Source organism: Corylus avellana, chromosome ca9, assembly GCF_901000735.1.
Source record: "Corylus avellana chromosome ca9, CavTom2PMs-1.0".
NCBI classification, from domain to species: Eukaryota; Viridiplantae; Streptophyta; class Magnoliopsida; order Fagales; family Betulaceae; genus Corylus; species Corylus avellana.
The window spans coordinates 10,433,579-10,455,215 of record NC_081549.1 but is presented as its reverse complement, the minus strand read 5'-3'; the positions used below and the strand labels follow the sequence as shown (position 1 = coordinate 10,455,215).

At 35.0% G+C, this 21,637-nt stretch overlaps 2 protein-coding genes across 3 annotated transcripts; one reads left to right on the top strand and one right to left on the bottom strand.

Moving 5' to 3' along the window:
• The first annotated feature begins 449 nt into the window (after positions 1–449).
• On the top strand, positions 450–13,500 carry LOC132191385 (alpha-L-arabinofuranosidase 1-like). 2 transcript variants are annotated; one of them, XM_059606371.1, is made up of 18 exons: positions 450–628; positions 2,380–2,593; positions 3,066–3,120; positions 3,714–3,925; positions 4,144–4,265; positions 4,362–4,515; positions 5,492–5,561; positions 6,413–6,558; positions 6,675–6,720; positions 6,873–6,925; positions 7,916–8,060; positions 9,857–9,975; positions 10,112–10,183; positions 10,265–10,368; positions 11,155–11,211; positions 11,322–11,517; positions 12,128–12,274; positions 13,214–13,500. In XM_059606371.1, exons 2-18 carry the CDS (start codon positions 2,414–2,416, stop codon positions 13,364–13,366), a joined length of 2,031 nt encoding a protein of 676 aa, XP_059462354.1. In that variant the 5' UTR covers positions 450–628; positions 2,380–2,413; the 3' UTR covers positions 13,367–13,500. The 2 variants fall into 2 exon arrangements, with proteins under 2 accessions (XP_059462354.1, XP_059462353.1); XM_059606370.1 differs by lacking the exon at positions 450–628 and adding an exon at positions 703–746.
• Positions 13,501–15,853: 2,353 nt separating this feature from the next.
• On the bottom strand, positions 15,854–19,387 carry LOC132192057 (E3 ubiquitin-protein ligase At1g12760-like). The gene is made up of 4 exons (XM_059607250.1): positions 18,904–19,387; positions 18,696–18,815; positions 17,541–17,835; positions 15,854–16,499 (listed from the first exon to the last, which is right to left on the bottom strand). The coding sequence occupies exons 1-4, from the start codon at positions 19,311–19,313 to the stop codon at positions 16,338–16,340; spliced, it is 987 nt and encodes a 328-aa protein (XP_059463233.1). The 5' UTR covers positions 19,314–19,387; the 3' UTR covers positions 15,854–16,337.
• Positions 19,388–21,637: the final 2,250 nt, after the last annotated feature.

Genomic DNA, 21,637 nt, shown 5'->3' with positions numbered 1-21,637 from the left:
AAGATATTACCGCCTATAAACCATCAAAAACTTGTTAATGGAACTCCGTCCAAGGGATAGGGAATGGTGGAGACCATGGGTTCCTAGATGAGAAACTGCTTATTGTGCTTTTAAGTTGTTACATTTTTAAGTGCTTACTTTCTGATCAAATAATGTTTACGCATCATTTTATTATTTTTCATTCTCTAAAGCTAACGTGACGAGGTCTCCAACTAAAAACCTAATTCCCATACATAGAGGATCCGAATAAAGAGGATCGGAATAATGAGGTGATGAATAAAATTATTTTTTTTTCCCATTAAAATGAAAAATAAAGACAAACTTTAGGAAGGATTTTCGTGCGCATTATGATTTATGAATTATTAGTAATAAGAAGAAGAAGACAAGGAATGGTGAGAGAAAAACAAGAAAAAAAAACTGAGTAAAGAAGATGAGGAGTGTACGCTGAATAAAGAATCGCGGCGGGGGGGTCCCAACCCAGGAAAGCAACGCAGGGACTCCAAGTCTCCAACCCAGCTATAAATGTCTGTTGGGATAAACTGCGGAGACACAGTCAAACTCCCACTCTTCCAACTACCCTTCCAACAACACTGTTGTCTCTCTTTGTTCTCCGATATCCTCATAATCTGTAACTTTCTCTCTATCCATTTCTCTTTATGAAATTGCTTTTTTTTTTTCAGGCGATTATGATTTCTGAACTTCTTGTTCTATTAAGGGATGAGAATTGCGTCTCTGATCATTGTTGGGTATTTCTTTTTTTGGCTGAACAACTTTGGTTCTCCTTGTTCCCGAGCAACAAGGCTTGAGTTTCTTTTTTTTCTTGATTAAATTGGTGACAAAGGCTGTGATTTCATTTTTAACGCTTGGTTTCTGCTTGATTCTTCTTCCTTTCGTTTGGGTCTGTTCTAATTGTATCTGGGTCTTTTTAATGATTGCTCTCTCTCGCTCTCTCTCTCTCTCTGTATGCAACCCATTATTTACAGTGAATTGTTGAAAGGACCAACTCTGCTGTAATTTGCATTGAAAACTTTTCAAAATCGGAAGTTTGCATTTCTTTCCTCCTTCAGCTTCATCTATTAATGTGATCATATGTTAGAGATAAAGACCATATTAGAGAAGACCACTTCAAAGATAAGCCACAAGAGGAATCAAGATCAAGAAGGAGATAATATTTTTCTTCTATATTATCTCCTCATATATTTATCTCCTTATTTATCTTATATTCTAAGAGATAACATTGTACTCTAAGTAGGACTCTAGTATCATATTCAAATTCTCTTGTAAAGATTATATAGAATTCAAACCGTACGTTACTCTATATAATAAACGTGATAGTGTGCTGTTTAGGTATTCAAGCCTAAAGCACTTTCAATATATTTCATGGTATCAGAGCCTGGCCCAATTGGCTGTGGCCCACCGTCTCCCATTGTTGCACGTGTTGGCTTGGATGTCCTCCTGCCACACGTAAGGGGGCGTGTTGGAAGTCCCACATTGCTTAGGTATTTAAGGAGATGGGCCATTTATAAGGGTGTGGGGAAACCTTAACTTTTGAGCTAGCTTTTGAGTTGTTTTAGACCCAAAACCCATTTCTAATATGGTATCACTTCACTCACTCGTGAGAAAGTCCTTAACAAGGATATCCTTGTTAAATATCTCTCCACACATGATCAACTAGCGGATGTTTTTACAAAAGGCCTTACATCAGCCTGTTTTTGCATGTTGCGTGACAAACTGACGTGATTAAACCTCCCCTTAGCTTGAGGGGGGCTGTTAGAGATAAAGAACATATTAGAGAAGACCACTTCAAAGATAAGCCACAAGAGGAATCAAGATCAAGAAGGAGATCATATTTTTCTTCTATATTATCTCCTCATATATTTATCTCCTTATTTATCTTATATTCTAAGAGATAACATTGTACTCTAAGTAGGACTCTAGTATCATATTCAAATTCTCTTGTAAAGATTATATAGAATTCAAATTGTACATTACTCTATATAATAAACGTGATAGTGCGCTGTTTAGGTATTCAAGCCTAAAGCACTTTCAATATATTTCATCATATACATCTAATGGCAGAATTTGAACGCTGTAACTGAGAATTTTTTAGATAGTTATTAGCCTCGACTATATAACTCTCAATTTTCATCCCAAAAGAGAAGAAAAAGAAACAGGCTATTATACTTATTATTCTAACCTCTGTATAGCTGGCTGTAGCAATCAACTTACAATCACCAAATGATAGGATCAAAAAGTTGTTAGCTGGTTCCTATTTTAGGCATGTCTGGACACCTGACAGACAAAAGTGCTGCTTATCCTTTTTATCTTCTTGTTCTGGTTAATTGATCAGAATGTAACTGGAATAAGCTCCTTTATCAGGTTGTGGATAGGCATCAAAGGTGTTGAGGAAACAATGGGTTCTTACAAGGCCCATTACAGTGTTATTCTTCTTTACTTTTTCCTTGGGAATTTTTTTGTGCCTCAATGTATTGCTATTGGAGTTGATGCCAACCAAACGGCATGGCTGTTCGTAAATGCTTCTGAAGCATCAGCACGGCCAATACCCGAAACACTCTTTGGAATATTTTTTGAGGTATGTTTGTCGACCTGCAATTATGAACATCCTTTTCAGTACTGATGGGTTTTCTGTTGGTTCTTGTCTCTATTTACTTTTGGTATTTTAACAGCATTATTTTTTTGAATTCCTGATTGTTCTCTATACGCAATCTATGTTGTAACTGTAGTCTATTTCAAGTTTGCACTCTTGCAAATGTGCAGATGTATGTGTATGTGTGCACAAAAATGGAGTTGCACAATTAGATAGTGAGAAATTCAATGAAAGCCTTCTATGGAGTTCTGGATTTTGTAGATTGAAATTAACTTGACCAATCAGATTAGCCATCCTCCATTTGATTCTAATCTTATTAAAAAATTTCTAAAGAGACAATTAACTAAATGAATTAGATTTTTTTGGAACTTATGAGCCCTCGTTATGTGTATGATGGCAATTTTTTATTCATTTGAAATTAGGGTGAATGAGCTTTCTTTCACATGCTTTTCTGCAGGAGATTAACCATGCTGGTGCTGGGGGGCTGTGGGCAGAGCTTGTAAGCAACAGAGGTCATTTCCCAATACTCTAAACTTCCAATAAACAAAAACGTGTGTAGAAAGAAAAAAGTTATCTATTATCATTCTTTTTTCCCTGAAATTGGGTTGTTTGAATTGTAATACTAGTTGGCCCTTAAAGTATAAAGAAAGATTTAAACATGGGTCATAGACTGTAAACTGCATCTTATGGAGACATCAAAGAAGAGAGAGAGAGAGAGAGAGAGAGAGGAGTGACCCAGTGGAGTCAGTGTTTCAATGTGCACCAACTACTCACTAAATGCTTGGAATTACTTTTTTCCCTCCAATACTGGGATCTTTACAAGAATTAAAATTCCTGCAATTCTTAATATTATATTTAGGATCCAATGATCCAGTTTGCTTACTATCCACGTTGATAAAAAGAAATAATGGCTTGTTGAAGTTTCCTATGGTATTTTATGACTTTGCACTTCAATATATCTTCATATACAACCAGCTTTTTAGATGCAAGACCTCCTTTTTAAGTTTGGCACATTGGTTGCTCAGTTGCTTGTTCATCATGTCTGGTTGACTGCAAATTCCTTTATATTTTAAAGCTAGGGATTCTGATGAAGTTTCTCTTCCAGGTTTTGAAGCTGGGGGCCCTAATGTTCCCTCAAATATTGACCCTTGGTCTATTATTGGGGATGAATCATCCATTATTGTTTCAACTGACCGCTCTTCATGTTTTGAACGGAATAAGATTGCACTCCGAATGGAGGTGCTCTGTGACAGTGAAGGTACCAATATCTGTCCAGCTGGTGGAGTTGGGATTTATAACCCAGGGTTCTGGGGCATGGTAAGGACTAGTTGACACGTATTCCATAAGATTACTGATATGTATATCCCTCTATATGTTTTTCTTTGTAGTTTCATTATGTGCATGTAATTCTGCAAAGTTATTCTAGTTCTAGGAGTTCTAAATGTCTAGTCTTGCCTTCTTCATAATTCTGCAAAGTTATTCTTCCACTTATTTTCTGATATCTGACAAATCTTCTTACTTTTGTTTTCCTTCAGAATATTGAAAAAGGAAAGACATACAAAGTGGTTCTTTATGTACGTTCATTAGAAGCAATTAATTTATCTGTATCATTGACGGGCTCAAATGACTTGCAGACATTGGCAACTTCTGATATTATGTGAGTGCCATTTGTACACTCTTTGAGAATTCTGTAAATATTTTCTAATCAAATTGGTCTTATGCATGTTTTAAAATACCTCTGACTGCCTCTCAGAGCTTCCGCTTCTGATGTATCAAACTGGACAAAGGTGGAGGTCCTGTTGGAAGCCAAAGCCACAGATCATAATTCAAGACTTCAATTGAAAACATCCAGAAAAGGAGTTATATGGTTTGACCAAGTGTCAGCTATGCCCTTGGACACATTTAAGGTATGTGATTCTTTCTGAACTCATGTATGCTCATTAAAAGAGGTATACAAATGCTGGAATTGTGGCTTATGTCCATAGATATGATATGTTATACATTTTCTCGTGGATACAGTTACTGAAGCTTGATGTAACTATTGAAATTAATTATCTTATATATAAGCATGTATTCTATCTTCTTGAAGGTGAAAGGAAAGCCATGACCTCAAGAGTATATAAATGAGAGAGTTGAATGTCTCATCCTTGCTAAAAGGTTCTTAGTATAGGTAATCTGATAATTTAAAATAAGGAAAAAAATAACAAAAATAATAATATTTGTGAATTTACTGGCTTCCCAGAATATAACAACAAAAATTATCTAGCAGTCAGTGCAAGTGGTTAAGCTGATGTTGTTTCTTTCTTTGATTTGAACACCTTGACAGGTGCTAGGTGGAATGATCTAAATTGGTTGAGTGAGAATTGATGACTTTACCCTGGGAAAATACGTTAAAAAAATGAAAACAAAATAATGGATAAAGAAAAATTGCAATTCTGTGAAAAATCTGATAGAAACTTAAATAGATTCTGCCATTATTGTCATCTACTTGACAAGTATCAGCCACCAATAAATTTTTTGAAGTTTAACCTTTTCCATCTTAAATTTGTAAAAGCCACAGCCACTTAAAAAGGAATATCCGCAGAAAGAAAAAGTATAAACCTTGTTTGACCAATTTACGGATTCTAACATAGGAAGTGGAACTAATTATGGAATTTTGAAGGTTAAATACATGCTATATATAAGCAAGGTTTCAACTTCAATTTGTTGACCTTTGGTCACATTGGTAGCAGATTTTATCTGTGGAAGTTATTCATATTAATTATGTATTTACTGATTTTCCAGTTTTGACCTGAATGCTCACTGAGAGCCTCTTGTCATGCCTTGGTACATGCATTCCTTGTGTGTCTTATTAGTCTTTTAACAAACTTTATCTTGGCACAGGGACATGGTTTCCGAAATGACCTTTCTGCAATGATGGCAGATTTAAAACCTCGATTTGTCAGATTTCCAGGTTAGCACAAATTTATGTCTTGATTCAGGTTATGTTGTTTCACATATAGTTATCCTTATGACTATATGGACTTCGTAATGCAGGTTTCTGAGTCTAACACTAGTGATGCTGAGGTCCATATTTTATTAATACTTGGATATACATCTTCCCTTTAATCATATGGTGTTGTTTTGAGTACTTATTTGTATAAACATCTTCTCTTTATGACACCAATACATATAATACATGTTAATAGGAGTGCTTTTGATGGTGTGGAGAAATCCATGGGTGAAATCAAGTGGAATTCTCTTAAAAGTTTTGTTCAGATGGATCGCAGTTCACTCTTCTTTTGGCTCTTCAACATCTTTCCTAAGTTTTGTTGATGTTCTTGACTAAAGATTTTGTGCTGTAATTCTTTACTTTTCTATTAGTCTGGTGTGATGCCATTTGTATAGTACCTACTTGGGCTACAACTCCATTTGACTTATCTTAACACATTATTAATTATTACTTATCTAAATAGATATAATGTCACTTTTATTGAATTTTATGCAGACAAGCCACATGTCCTAGAACTTTTGTGAGCGAATAAGCAAGAATATATGAAACTGTTTTTGATCATTTCCTTTCTATATCTGTGTTTCCACCCTACCCCACCTGGACCCCATCCAAACAGAAGCAGTAGGTTCGAAATGATTATGAAGTGCTGTAAATTTTGGTATTTGCATGCTTCATTGAGTAACTTTATGTTTGTTATTTTTAGTGAGCAGGGAATGACATCATAATATAATTGTTGTTTCAGAAGCGTTGTTTTGTTCCTCAGAAGTTCAAACCTAGCTAATGAGGTATGCTCTCCGAATATATTGTATCAGGTGGCTGTTTTGTCGAAGGTGAATGGTTAAGAAATGCATTTCGTTGGAAAGCAACCGTTGGACCCTGGGAGGAGAGACCAGGGCACTTTGGTGACGTTTGGATGTACTGGACTGATGATGGGCTTGGTTATTTTGAGTTTCTCCAGGTTGGTATCTTATATGATATTGTTGGGGGAGGGTTGTTAGGGTTATTAACCTGAAAAACTTCCATTATATGCTCTGCTTTTGTGGATTTTAGCTTAATAGTTTTTCATTTGTGCAGCTATCGGAGGACCTAGGGGCATTTCCAGTATGGGTATTCAACAATGGTACTTTACAAATGCTGGTGATTTGAACAGTTTTTTTTTTTTTTAAAAAAAAAAAAAAAAAAAAAAATCTGGCAGTTGAGTAATTTATTTTTTGTTAAAAAAAAATCTGGCAGTTGAGTAATTTATTTTTTGTTACTTTATCTATTCTACAGGAATCAGTCATAATGATCAAGTTGATACGTCGAGTGTCTTACCTTTTGTGCAAGTAAGTCTGGAAATTTATTGATTCCTACTACATTACCATGGGCAAGAAATCGAATCAATACTTGGAGAATACAGATGTTTTAGAACAACTACTGTAATTATGAATGCTAGTAATGCAACTGAAGCAGATACAGTTGCTTTCTACTTGCATGGCCTTTTTGACAAAAATATTAACTTTTTAGAGTGATAGAATGTGGACAAACTACTCTAGATCTGAATGTGATCTGGTATGCATAACAAAAATTATGTATTTTTTTTTTCAAGTGAAAACTTCTCCAACCTCTTTAATTATGTTGGTGCTCAAGGAGGATCCAAGATGACTTCAGTTGAGGATACACATCTGAGGACATTAATGTCTCTTCAGAAACCAAGTAGGGTGTGGCTAGTATAGCAGGAGATGAGGTAGAATAGGTGAGATTGCATTCAGGGGAACCTTCCAAGCTATTTGACCTATATGAGTTTTCTTATAGTTCACTATGGATTAATGTGATGCACTCATAGCTTGCAACCAAAATGTGAATCGAGCTCTTAATCCAGAGTGGAGGAGTTGCATTGATTCATCATATACAATCTTTCCTTTATTTCGCATGCATATGTTTTATATTTTCATTATTCTGATGGTGAAAATATGCACATAATATTGTGGACTTGCCAATACTCATTTTTGCATTTTCCCCCCTTTTTGGGTTGGTAAGTTACGCATGCAGCCAGTCCCTTCGCCTCATTATTATAAGGGGAGGAAGTGCAATATGAGCCAATGCTCATTGGTCTAATTTCCTTTGTTGTTAGTACAGAGATAACACATTAATAGAGTTTCATAGCTCAAAAAAGGGAAACTGGAAAAAGCAAAGGAAAAGAGAAAACAGATCTCATGTTACTAGCATTTGCCCTATTCATGTTCAGTAAAATTCAGCCTCACTGTTCAGCGCTAAAATTATTGATCATTGTCATGTTATCTGTCATTCTTTGATGGTATTTGTCCTGATTACAGGAAGCCCTTGATGGTATTGAGTTTGCTAGAGGTGATCCTCAGTCTAAATGGGGTTCTGTGCGAGCTGCAATGGGACACCCAGAACCTTTTGACTTGAGATATGTGGCTATAGGGAATGAAGATTGTGGGAAAAAGAATTACCGAGGTTTCCATCTATTTGTTATTGATTTTATTTTATTTTATTTTGCTTAGTTGTTGTTTAATAGATAAAATAGATGGTTTTTTTAGAGATTATATTGGGCACAAAATGATCTTTCTCCATACATACTGATGTAGACCATGTTGCAAATCTTGTGTTTGTTTAGTTTTGTGATCCTCTACACCCATGCTGCGTCACATACATTAATATAGTTAAAGATCTCGTTCATTGATTCAAGTGTTTATTTATAGTAAAGGGTTCATCACCTCTCTATCTCAGAAACAATTTTTACGTATCTATATTTATTAGTCTATTACTTCAGGGCTCTATCTCAGAAACATTTTTATGTACCTATATTTATGAGTCTATTACTTCAGTGCTACCATATGTCATTTTCAAGTCAGTAAAGTCTATTTCACATTTTATTTCATTCTGGTTAATGATATTTATTCCATGAGCTTTACTTCTCTTTTTATTGGGTATGATCATTTCCCTGATGTCTGTTATGTTTATCAAACTCTCATGGACTTGGGAAGAACCAGATTTAAAAGTTATAAGCATGATCTTTATTGGCCTATTTAGGGCTAATGTCCTCTCTCTCTCATGCACACATTAATGTGATTTTTGTAGTTCTTGTGATGGCTGTATCATTTTCCTTAATTGATTATAAATCTTTGGGGATTTTGTTAAAACTGTAGTGTCTTTATGTAAAATTGTGTAGAGATGTCACCTCTTGTTTGCATTGAGATAATATACAACTTAGTAGGCTTTCCTCTTTATTAATCATCGTTTTCCATTAAGATAATGCCAAGCATGATGTTTTGTTCAAACAAAAGAATGAAGAAAAGACACTGAATGAGCAGTGCAATTTTCATTCTTAGGAGGATATATTGAGTTGCAAAACAATGAGAAACAAATGGTTTCGATATGCCTGGATAAACTTTACATGGGATGTAATTGGCAGAACTTCAGATTTGAAATTTTAGTTTGAGGATACCAACACTACTTTTAATGAAGAAAAAGACACTAAATGAGCAGTGCAATTTTCATTCTTATGAAGATATTTTGAGTTTCAAAACAATGAGAAACAAATGGTTTTGATATGCCTGAAGAAAGTTTACATTGGATGCAATTGGCTGAACTTCATATTTGAAACTTTAGTTTGAGGATTCCAAACACAACTTTAATGAAGATCTGAATGTCTTTAAGTGTAGTTTTCTTTCTCTGGTAACACGTCTTCCCTGCAAAAACTTGTTTCAAAAGATTCCTTGTGCATGTGTACCAAAATATTTTCTGAATTTACTTCTTCGTGACTTACACTTCGAATAACTCTTCACCAATAAAATCTATAGTCATTATATGGAGTTGTTTCCATATTGTAATTGCCTCCCTATAAAAAGTAGCCAACGATAAAATGCCTCAAAATTCTTGAAATACAAGATGGATGGATATATTTCTTTTTGTTTGTGTGCTTATATGCACTAAAAACTGAATGCTTTCTTGAAAATTACTGCTACTTTGGCTTCCAAGTGGATTGTGAAGTATGGTGGTTGCTTAATTCAGCTATGCACTTTAATCTAGTTGCAAAATCCCTTATTCTCTCTCTCTCTCTCTCTCTCTCTCTCTCTCTCTCTCTCTCTCTCTCTCTCTCTATTTTTTTTTTATGAAAAAAAAAAAAAACTGAAGAATGTGAAAATATATGATTTTAGTACTGATTCTGAGAGATGCATATGATTTAAGACTTACTTTCTTTGTTTTTTTTTTTTTTTTTTTGCATTTCTCTTTAATTGTTCATTGATCAGGAAATTACCTCAAATTCTATAATGCCATAAGGCAGGCCTATCCAGACATCAAAATGATCTCAAACTGTGATGGGTCTTCTCGACAGTTGGATCACCCAGCCGATTTTTATGATTATCATGTAATATTCTTATCATCATTTCTTGTATTTCATGGGCCTTGTCAACCAATTTTTGTGTTATAATTTGAATGTCTTGGATCATAATTGGTTGGGAAACAAGCGAAAGCAGTTCTCTTACTCTCTGGTTTCTTGATAGGTATATACATCGGCCAGCAACTTATTTTCTATGTCTCATCAGTTTGATCGTACATCACGTAACGGTCCAAAGGTGTGATGACGTGCCTCTTATGATTAAGATATTTACTTTTGATTGAATGCTTATGAATAATGTTTCATTAATATACTTCAGGCTTTTGTAAGTGAGTATGCTGTAACTGGGAAAGATGCTGGCACAGGAAGTCTTTTAGCAGGACTGGCAGAGGCTGCATTCCTTATTGGGATTGAAAAGAACAGGTTTGCTGTAATTTCTGAACATGCATTCTGTAAAATTTTCTGATGCACTTGCTATTACTTTAACGAGTGAAAATTTGACGCTTTTCCTGCCCTTCTCTCTAGTTTTTTTGAGGAAAGCATGCATGTTGAATCCTAGAATAAATTAAAATTAAAACTCTACAAGGAACATGACCAGCTTCCCACCCCTTCCCTCTTTTGCGTGTGGGAAAAATATTACTCTTTTACTTAAGACTTTTTGAATTCTGAACCAAAAAATTTCTTCCTTTTTAATCTAGAAATGTTATGACAGTTTTTTTAAAAAAGAAAAAATTGTAAGTATTGGTATTTCGAACACATTCTCCCTATGTGACCAAAGGCAGAAAATCTATATCTCTAGGTATATTATGTGTTACAGTAAATGCTAGTTAGATGAACTGCAACTATAAATTATTTGATAATTTGTGATTGTAGAACAAATTTACGAACTTAACATTGGAGTTGAGTAAATGTTTGGTAAATGCATCATACTTATTATGGTATAGATATAATTTAGAAACAAAGCTTTCCAGCAACAGGAGACCATACATGTGTGTGTGTGTGTGTGTGTGTGTGTGTGTATGTGTGTGTGTGTGTGACCATATCGATCAGGGCCTCCCATTACCGATCTTTGACCCCTCTGAATATGGCTCTTCAAAGATCTTGATATTTAAATTTTTTTGCAACTAGCGTCTCTACGCATAAAGAAATTTATCTCCAATCAGAAAGATGATAAGCTACTAAGATCTTCCATTTTTAACTTCAATGCAGTGATGTTGTTGAAATGGCAAGCTATGCACCACTTTTTGTCAATACCAATGACAGACGGTATTTTTTTTCTCCATTTTTTCCCACAAAATATCTTTCCATATATTAGACATTTGAAAGAGAATGATTCTGTTTAATCGCTATACCGAAATTGAAAACTTTCTATTTAGGTGGAACCCAGATGCAATTGTCTTTAACTCTTCACAGCTGTATGGAACACCAAGCTACTGGGTTCAACTTTTTTTTGCGGAGTCAAGTGCAGCAAATGTCCTTAATACAAAACTCCAAACAAATGCATCTTCACTTGTTGCATCTGCAATTACTTGGAAAAGCTCAAATGATAGCAAGAATTACCTAAGAATAAAGGTATGCTTCCTCATAATTGATCTCAATATTTTTATACTCTAATACTTTTCAAGATTGGGTTTCCATTGCTTCTACTGCCTTCAAATGACATATGTTCCTGCCTAAGATTCCAGAAACGCATGTGCATGTTTGATGCACACACACACCGGATTCACATATATATAAGTGCTTATACATTGACAATAAATGTTATTATGGTGATAGCTTGTTTGATTTTTAGTTCTTATATCTCTAATGTTCTTTCGTGAATTGGATTGCATCGAGCAATAAGGTTCCTTTATATGCATCGTGTCCGTTTCCGTTTGTGTTCATATTTTTATCTTATCCTGCGCTCAATCTTGCATCTGCACTCCCATTTTTCTTGGCCTTACTGATGCATCCATTGGATATTTGTTTATTGGTTGGGGTTTCTCAGCAACTCTTTAGCAAATTGTACAGAAATCGATTCTGCTATGATTTTTCTTGCATACACAGAAAAGAAGAAAACACATTGATACTTCTGCATCCTTTTTGGCTAAAGCTTCCTCTATTTCCGTCCGATGCCGTTTCGAAACTTGATGATTGCATTGTTAGTTCTTGGCACTGTCATCACTTGCGATTGTTTTTGCAGGTTGTTAACTTTGGAAGTGACAATGTTAACCTCAACATCCGCGTGGATGGTTTGGGGACAAACTCCATACAGTTATCCGGATCAACAAAGACTGTACTTACATCTGGTAATATGGCGGATGAGAATTCCTTCAAGGCTCCAAACAAGGTACTCAAGGAATCTCTCTTCCCTTTTATATTATTATAAGGCCTACCTAAGAGAATAAAACATGTTTTGATTTTGAAATTTTCATAGTTCTAATGCAAATTGTTTTTCTTAGAGGTGGGCAAAATATCCGTCTACCGACTTCTGGCAGTCGGTAGTCAATATAGATTTTTTATACCTACTTCGATTCGGTTCAGTTAATCGATATACTGATTTTAGCCCATTTTCATACCTATTTTTTAACCTCCAAAACACCCAATTTTTGGCCCAATAAAATAGTAATAATAATAATAATAATTAATTAATTAATTAATTTTTTTTTTTTTTAAAAAAAAAGCCCATGGTTAACCGACCAACATTAATCGACTTCGTCTTTTAACCGAAAATGTTGAAAATTTTTCTTAGTCGAAATAAAGTCGGTGAATTAACGAACAATTTCAGTTCATAGTACGAAAATACCCCTACCGTCACCGATTTAACCAATATCCACCTCTAGTTTTTTTACTCGCTTTTGTTACACACATCACCCCCTAATATTCAGTGAACATCTCATATTATAAATTGAACAACTTCTATCTTATGAATTTCTTCACTCTTAAGCATTTCTTGTTTACCACTTAACATGACCTAGAGCATATTTTGGCGCTATAATTTTCCATTTGTTTCTGAGCTAAACACATCATACAAAATTCAAAAAGTATGTGTCTTGTCTTGCATTAACATTCTTAGTTTTACGGCGGTGATCCGATTTAATCTCATCCTCTTATGGATGATCTAGCCAAGATAATAATCGGATGCTTTTTGGTTTGTCCTGGCCATCAATCTCTTCGATTAACATCTCTAATTACTATTTTCATGTCTTTAGAATAATTTTTCATGCTAATAAAAAAGTTTAAAAAAATAAACCCCACCTTAATTTTAGTCTTCCATTAATATATGCAGGTTGTGCCAACTCAGAGCCTGCTTGAAAATGCTGGAGAGGACATGATGGTGGTACTCCTTCCGCGTTCTTTCACGTCATTCGATCTGTTAACAGAAGATTCCAGCAATCTCAGGACTAGGGGAACTGATTATTCCTCAATATCTTCTTTTTAAAATGTATTTATAGAGGAATAATCAAATAAACGCAATAATTCTCTTTAGAGGGATGTTATCGTGTAAATAATATCAAACTTGCTTCTTTTTCTGTTCCATGGTTGAATATTTATGTTGACTGCTCTTCATTCTGACCTTTTGTTCGTTAGTTCATTGCAAGTGAAAATAAGAATGTTCAAGCATTAGTATTTCCTGGTTATAAACAAACAGGAAGAATTTGAAAAATCAAGAAATGAATCCTGCAACTAAAATTGACAAGATCTAATTTGTGGTGAAATTCTCTCTTCTTATTAATTTTTTTCTTTTTCAAAAAAATAAATGGTTAAATACCTTATTCACCCTTGGAGTTTTACAACTTTATTTTTTGATCCCTAATCCCTATGGTTTACTTTTGATCAAAGGAGATCCATGTGGTTTGCCTAAAGACCGAGATGATTTTTCTATCCATTTGCCGTCAGTAGACTTAACGAAAATTCATGTCACTGACTTGGAGACCAATTATATTTTGACACGTGTCCTAATTGCCAAATCATCAAATATGATTAGATTTACACCATTTCCATGTAATAATTTTTTTTTTACAAGTAAACCCTTCAAGATCGTGAAAACAGAAACCCCAAACCCATTCTTCCCCAACCCCAATTTTCGGTGAATCCTGCCTTCTTCCACAACCTTTGGCCACGAAGCCTCCACTCTCTCCGACCACGTAGCTTCCCCATTCTCTGGCCACAATGTTTCCCCATTCTCCGTTCAGACTCTAAGCCCGATACCCCAAAGCCCATTCGAACCCAACCCCAATCTCTGGCCAAGAGCCTTCTTCTCCAACCACCGTTCTTCCCCAATCCGACCAACCCACTCTCCGGCCAAACCACCGATCTTCCCCAAGCCAAAGAACCCACGATCCGACGAACCCACCGAACCAAAGTTGCCGGAGCCCATTTGCATCTGCATTTGTGATTAGCCCGTTTATGCTGGAGGCATCTGATAAGTTTTAGATGCCATATTTCTCTTACTCTTGAAAATCAGACTTTTTGGAGAGAACGGGGAAGCAAAAATGCCCGGTATGGGTGTGAATCCTTCTGTAAATTGGGTTTGGGTTTGCTAGCTCTCTTCTCCTTCGGAAACCTTGATGGGTTGCAGAGATTATTTGCCTTTGAGAAACTGATTCCATGGCTGCACCCAAGAGACAACTATTGGTTTGTGTTTTGGATGCCCAACAAACAAAAATAGAAAATAAAAAGATCTTGTTTGACGATACTTTTGCGGAGCTACACTCTCTTCGTGGCCAGAGAGAGTGGAGGCTTCATGGCCGAAGGTCGGAGAAGAAGGCAAGATTCACTGGAGATTGGGGTTGGGGAAGAATGGGTTTGGGGTTTATTTGATAGAAGCTTTCAGAAGGGTTTTAGTTGTTCAAAAAAAAAAAAAAGAAAAAATTCAGTATTTAATATATTACTTGGCAAAAAATAAAAAATAAAATAAAATAATAATAAAAAAATTTATTACATTATTGATAAATTGTGTAAAATCAGTCTTTATATTTAATGATTTGGGAATTAGACGCAGTGTCCCAAATGTAATTAGTTCGAGTTAGTAGTAGATTTCCATTAAGTATTAATGAGTAAATGGATGGAAGGACCGTCACCGATCTTTTAAAGCAATAGCAAAAATCTTGTGATTAAAAAATCAAACCTGAATCACTGTTGAGAATGTGTCAAATAAATGACCTGACTCATCAAACGAACCGACAGCACCAAAAGATGCTGTATTAAAAGGCGCAAACGAAACAAAACCTTAAAGGATTTGCCACACGACCATCAGTAGTCTGCCGAGGAAACCAAACAAAACCATCAATGGTCAAAAGAAAGAGGAAAAACTCTGTTAAAGAAAAAAAACTAGCCAAAAAAAGGAAAAACAAGGAATAGAAAATTAAAATGACAGTAAATTAAATCTCAGAACAATAGATTCGGCAGATGGTATGGCGGAGTAAGACAATGGGGACACGGTGAAGGACCGACGCATATAAGCGACTCACCAGAGCGTAAAAACCACACGCCAACAATGGAAGCCAGGAGGCAGAGCCACCCCACTAGAAACCAGAGACAGCAACGAGAAATGGTGGGTGTTGTCAACCACGGCATAGGGCTTCCCACGCATCAGCGTGTGTTGGGCAAAAATGAAGGCCAAGTATAAATAAAACGAAACGGTTTAACTATTTTATATTTTATGTCTTTATATTGAAGAAAATATATATATCGAAACTGAAGCTTCATGTTTTCATTCTAAAACTAGAATAAACACTCTCCAACTTTCTCTACCTTTTTTTTTTTTTTTTCTTGATTGTAATCTTTCACATCAATCACAAATCAGTCAATCACCATGCGGAATTTGACAAGGATTCATACATGGCAATGATGGGGCATAGATCTACAACTTACCACCCAAGTAAAAAAAAAAACAAAAACAAAACAAAAAAAAAAAAAACAGAAAGAGAGAGAACAGGGGCTGCAAAGGCAAAGCTTTGCAGGAAATTCAAGCGATTTTTATAACTGCAAATCAAAGGACGGGAAGGACCCATCTCCAATTTCTTATCCTAATTAACCACACCTTGACACCTACAAAATATACAAATCATTCTAGACTAGTCTTCAAAATGCAGTTTAGGAACTGGAACTGTGTTAGAAAATATCCTTTGTTTTCTTTCTTTCAATCTCAGCCCTTCCTTTTTCTTTACCATCGGTTGTCAACAGGTACAAGAAGCAAGAATTTTGTCCCCGTTTTATCACCCAAAGGTGATACGGTTTTTAAAATCACCATTAAATTAAAATTCAATTGTGATTTTAAAAGGCACATCACTTTTGAGATAAAATAAGAACAAAAGTCTTACTTCTAGTATTACTTCCGCAGGTTAGCAAATGACTGTTTGGATTATAGAGACTCAGCATCACGCCAAATCTGGACCGAAGAAAAAAGGTCAAACCAATGTGTCACCCCTGAGGATATTATGTTTACAGAGTGGGCAGGTTGCATTTATTCGGAGCCATCTGCTGATGCATACGCAATGGAAATGGTGGTTGCAGGGAAGAGTACAAAGCTCCGATCCATCTACATATCGTGAAAGGCAGATGCAGCAGTCCTAAGAAACAAGCATGCAAATTAGAATCCATGTTTGACTGTTCTATAAATTTTGCACCAAAACAATTGGAAGAAACAAAATAACTTCCTTTCTATGCTATCATGACCATCACAGACAAATAAAGTAAAAGTTCGATGAATATCAACAGGATGATATGGAAAAAAGAAACATATTAAGCAATATTACAAGGTAATGATGAGCATAGCCACCCAGATTTATTAGGAGAAATGGATATCCATCAGATAAATGACGACAAGTATGAGGGGAATAGTATTAGCCAAAAAAAAAAACGTTATCACTCCCTTACCACAACATGTGAAAATTATGTTGCTAACTGATAAACACCAATCACAAGGGAAAGGAATGGGTGATTTTCTAAATACCAATAAAAATTTTGGTATTTTATAAAAAAATACCAAATTTTCTGTTCTAAAAAAGAAAATACATTAACAAGCAACTCAAAAGCTATTTTATAATTAGTAACTTCATGTTTTGTCATGGTGCACTTTGAAAATCCCTTTGTGTAATAATAATATATACAAAGGATTATATGTTGTTTTAGATGAATACAAAAGGTTTAAGTTACTAAGCAAGAGGCAAAAATAAACACATAAACAAACTACCTTGATTTTTGAAATTTTTCACCTTGAAAAATATTTATGGATAAAAAAGGGGGAATTCCAGGAAAAATTTGTAAAATTACAGTTGCAAATTGAATTATCAAAGAGACAATAGCTCTAGTCAAAGCCGAGTACTACAATACTCTATTAATATATCCACATTTATGTCAACTAAATTTAAGCTGGCTGGGCAGACGGGGGTTCGAAATTGTTACAGCATTGAAGAAGTAAAGATCCTCTTGTGGAAATAAGATGGTAAAACAAATTATGTAAATGAGAGAGTAGCACAAGATGCTTCCACGGAAAATAAACCAATAAATTTGAGCAATGAAGTATATCTGATGTAAATAAAATGTATAACTAAAGAGAAAAAGACAAAAAAAAAAAAAAAACACACAGAAGATAAAGCATTGGTGCTCACAGAATCCTCTGGATGAAGACAAAGTTCATTGACATGGTTCCTATTTGCTGATTCCACCCTTGCCCACTCAACTTTCAATCTATCATCATCAAAGGAACTCCGTGGATTGGCCTGCCGAAATCTGTACTTGGGAAGAGACCTGATATCATCTTCAGATGCCCCTTCTCTAATTGTCATAGCATAGGCAAATGCTACAACTGGGATGCAGCAGCAGAGAGCAAAGAAAATGATAAACGCCATCCCAACGCAAAAGATGATAAAGAATACATCAAAGGCTAGAAAAACCACTGTTAACCTGCGTATAACTCACAAGGCACATACATCACTGAGGGTTCTATTACACATTCATTAAAACTAAATCAAGGGGCTTTGTTTGGTAATGGGGATGGGGTTGGCCCAAACACTGTTCATCACAATTTTCCAAAAAAATCAACATCAAAACATTCTAACTTTTTCACTTTTAATATCAAATCATTCATTTTTTATTATTATTCAAATAAAAAAATCACAACAAAACAAAACTTTTTCACTTTTCCATACCACTTTTTCATTTTTTTTATACCAAACATTCTTACTTTTTTTCACATCAATCTACATCAACTACAGTGTTTAGGCCATCCCATTTGCCAAACACCCCCCAAATCATGGATGATTATTACATTCATTATCATCATTTCTCTTCTGTTAGCTTGCATAATTTGCACAGGCCACAAATTGCTAGCTTTAATGATGATCTTGAATTCTTATTGTTGAAAGCCCGTACAATGATCATATTTAAAAATTTATCATGATGAATAACAAAAAAATCAAAGCAGATATTTAACACACTTGGAATCAAGGGATAAAATTAAAATTAAAAAATTAAAGGAACAATGTAGCACTACAAACACATTAACAAATGATACAAATTAAATCTCTTCTTTGTGTTCGTGCGTGTGTGTGTGCATATAGATGAGAAACAGGGTTTGAAACAATTTGAACTCTTAATTAGAGTAATTTTAACACTTAAATTTGAGTAATTTCTTTTTTCTGATCCATGTGCATTTGTTTAAAAGTCCTGAATTCTTGAATGGGTTTTTACTTGTTTGTCTTTGTTCATATCAAGTAGATTTTGGGGGCGTCCAATTTTCGTCAATTTAGAATCATGGTTCTTACCAGTAGAGGCGAGGAGAATCTTGCAGCAGTGATTGGCCACCCACAACAATCCAATAGAATCCCAGCACCCACCAGACGGAGGAGATGATCGTATTTATCGACTCTAACCTCTTCACAATGCTGAAAAAGAAAATCATTCATCCAACATTGTTACAATTGCTGCCAATACCCATCAAGATCTGAGCCCTTGAAAAAAAAAAAACCTTACCAGGCGTGAGAGAGAGGCGGATCACGAGCAGAAGAAAAGCGGATGAGGGAGTGAAGGTAGAGAAAGGCGACATGGAAAACGCAGTGGAGAGAGTAGCCGGAGAGCCAAACCCTGAGAGGCGTGGACGGCGTCTCCTTGAAGGTGGACAGGAGCACCACCATGGCCACCGCCAGGAAGGCCAAGTCCAGCACCACAATCGGCTTCCAGTAGTAGTTGTAGTAGTAGTAGTAATAATAGCCGCAATTTGTTTCTCCGCCGATGTCGCTGTCATCGTCGTCGTCGTCGTCGTGGTTGTGGTGACCGGAGGACGCGATCAGACGGGTGAGAGGGAGAGTGGAGGTGTGCCGCCAGAGCACCGAATCATTTCTTCCGTTGCTCTCGACGCGTACAGGCTGCTGTGATTCCTCCATTTTGGACGCAGCCGAGCGAGGAAGAGAGCGTGGTGGGAGTGGAAGTGCGGAGAACAAAAAGAGGAAGAGAAAGGGAGAGGAGGTGGGTAATGACGTCACATCATGGCGACGTGGACCATTTTTGTCATATTCCCTTAATCTTAATGGAGTTTGGTTTCGTCGTTAAAAGAGTAGTGATTGGTTAAGGTCAGGTCCAGTGAGAGCGTTAATACGACATGATTGGCAATCATATTCATTGTCAATGGATTCAGCCAAAAGAAGGATTGACTAATGTCGTGTTTTAAATAATTTTTTTTATTAATTATTTTAAAACATATATATAAACTAAAATACGCTACTTCAATTAAAAAAAAAAGGAAAAAATGCAAAATCAATTTTTATGGTTTACTTGATTTGCAATTAATTTTTTGTAGTATCAAAATAAACTCAAAGGTCCCTAAAGTATGTCAAAAAAATAATTTAGTTTTTACGGTCAAATTCCGTTCACTGACTTACCAGATTATGATAACATGAAACATTAGAACCAATAAAATTGTGATACTTGTCATATTTAAGTAGTGTCACACTAACAAAATATGTTAAATTAGTAGACATAATTTGACTGTAAGGACTAAGTTATTTTTTTTGCGTACTTCGGGAACCTTTAAATTCATTTTGACACCACAAGGACTTAATTGTAAATTAGGTAAACCACAATGACTAATTTTTCATAAATTTTTTTTTTTTGGTCTCCGGTGGTTTAACAAATTTATTTTTTGTTACATCGATTTCATTTTATATCACAAATAGTACCTTGATAATAGATAAAAAACATAGATAATGAAAAAATAGGTGCAAAGAGTATTATTTGTTTATGATAAATACTAAGGTTTTTTTTTTGGTGTTCTTTTGATCCTACATAAATATTGTTTTTAAAAGTAAATATGAGAAATCGGTGAGATAAGTTTTTTAAAAAAATAATATTCACATAGGATGAGGAAAACACCAAATATATATATATATATATATATATATATATATAGGTGCACTATATAGGCTTTTCTTCTATTCTCTCCCATTTCTTCCCTTAAAATCTCCCACGTGTCACATCTCAAATATGAGAACAATTCACAGCCAATTAAGTTTTCTCTAATTTACTATAATGCATAATCAAAATATGCCATATGTCTCTCATCACCCTAATTTGAAGAAAGATAATCATCACCCTAAGATAGATTTTTTTTTTTTTTTTTTGGAAAAGAATGTGTTTTGTTCAAGAAATTATTGAATTTAGGGTTCTACTTATTCACCAAGAATTTGAGATTATGAGATTGTGACTCTGTTTGGTAAAGGCTTTAGGGCTTTTCTTGGCTTTTTTTTTTTAATAAAAATTTATTGACGTAAAAAAAAAAGTAAGAATATCTGGTATGAAAAAATAATAAAAAAAAATAGTTTTGTAATAATTTTTTTATATTTAGATAATAGTAAAAATTGATTAATATAATATAAAGAGTAAGAATGTTAAAAGTTAAATTTTTTTTTAAATGGTATGGGGCCAATTTTTGGCCTTTGCCAAACAGAGCCGGTAGATTTTGAAGGTGCTGATTTATCGGGGCAAGGTTGACTTTTGAAATATTATACTTATGGACAAGGTGTTGACTGTTGAGCCATTGGATTTTTTTTTTGGGAGTTTTGGGCTGTCTTTCTAAATGAGTTCATTTTGGTAAGACTAGTGGTTTAGGCTTGGTGGGTTTGTTTAAGTGGAATTTGGTTTCTATATATAGTAATTAATTTTTCAATAATGATCGGGGGGGTTCAAAAGATTGCTGTCCATTAATATATAACAAAACCAAAGATTATAACAAAACGTAGGAAAAACAAATCTCTTTATTCAGTAAACAATGGATAACGACTCCTTTTCTCCAATAATTTTTTTAATTCTCGTGTACTTTATTCCACCTAACTATTCGGCCTTCATGATTCCAGTGGCCCGCGATGGCTGTTAGAGAAGTTCACGCGGCCTTATAGCAGTCGCCATGAACTTTTTTGGGTCCCATTGTAGTCGTCCTCCGCCAACGATAGCTTTTGTAATTGTCCGGTGTGAATATTGCAGTGCCTGCGAGTACACAGTCACCACTACTCATGTTACGATCTTTGTGTCTCATATGTATTAAGTTTAATTTTAATCATGTGTATAGAGGTATTTAAGGATAAAATTTATTGCAGTGCCTACGAGTATGCAGTCACCACTATACATGTTACGATGTTTGTGTCTCACATGTGTTAAGTTTAATTTTAATCATGTGTATAATGGTATTTAAGGATAAAATTTACCTAAAATTTGC

Excerpts from the sequence above, each read along its gene's own strand:
- LOC132191385 (XM_059606370.1), top strand. The coding sequence starts at position 718 with ATGAGAATTGCGTCTCTGATCATTGTTGG. Across the intron at positions 6,721-6,872 it reads AGTATGGGTATTCAACAATG|GAATCAGTCATAATGATCAA; the intron begins GTACTTTACAAA and ends TCTATTCTACAG. Across the intron at positions 10,184-10,264 it reads CATCACGTAACGGTCCAAAG|GCTTTTGTAAGTGAGTATGC; the intron begins GTGTGATGACGT and ends AATATACTTCAG.
- LOC132192057 (XM_059607250.1), bottom strand. The coding sequence starts at position 19,313 with ATGGAGGAATCACAGCAGCCTGTACGCGTCGAGAGCAACGGAAGAAAT. Across the intron at positions 18,816-18,903 it reads CCGCCTCTCTCTCACGCCTG|CATTGTGAAGAGGTTAGAGT; the intron begins GTAAGGTTTTTT and ends TTTCTTTTTCAG. Across the intron at positions 16,500-17,540 it reads GTCTTCATCCAGAGGATTCT|GACTGCTGCATCTGCCTTTC; the intron begins GTGAGCACCAAT and ends CTTGTTTCTTAG.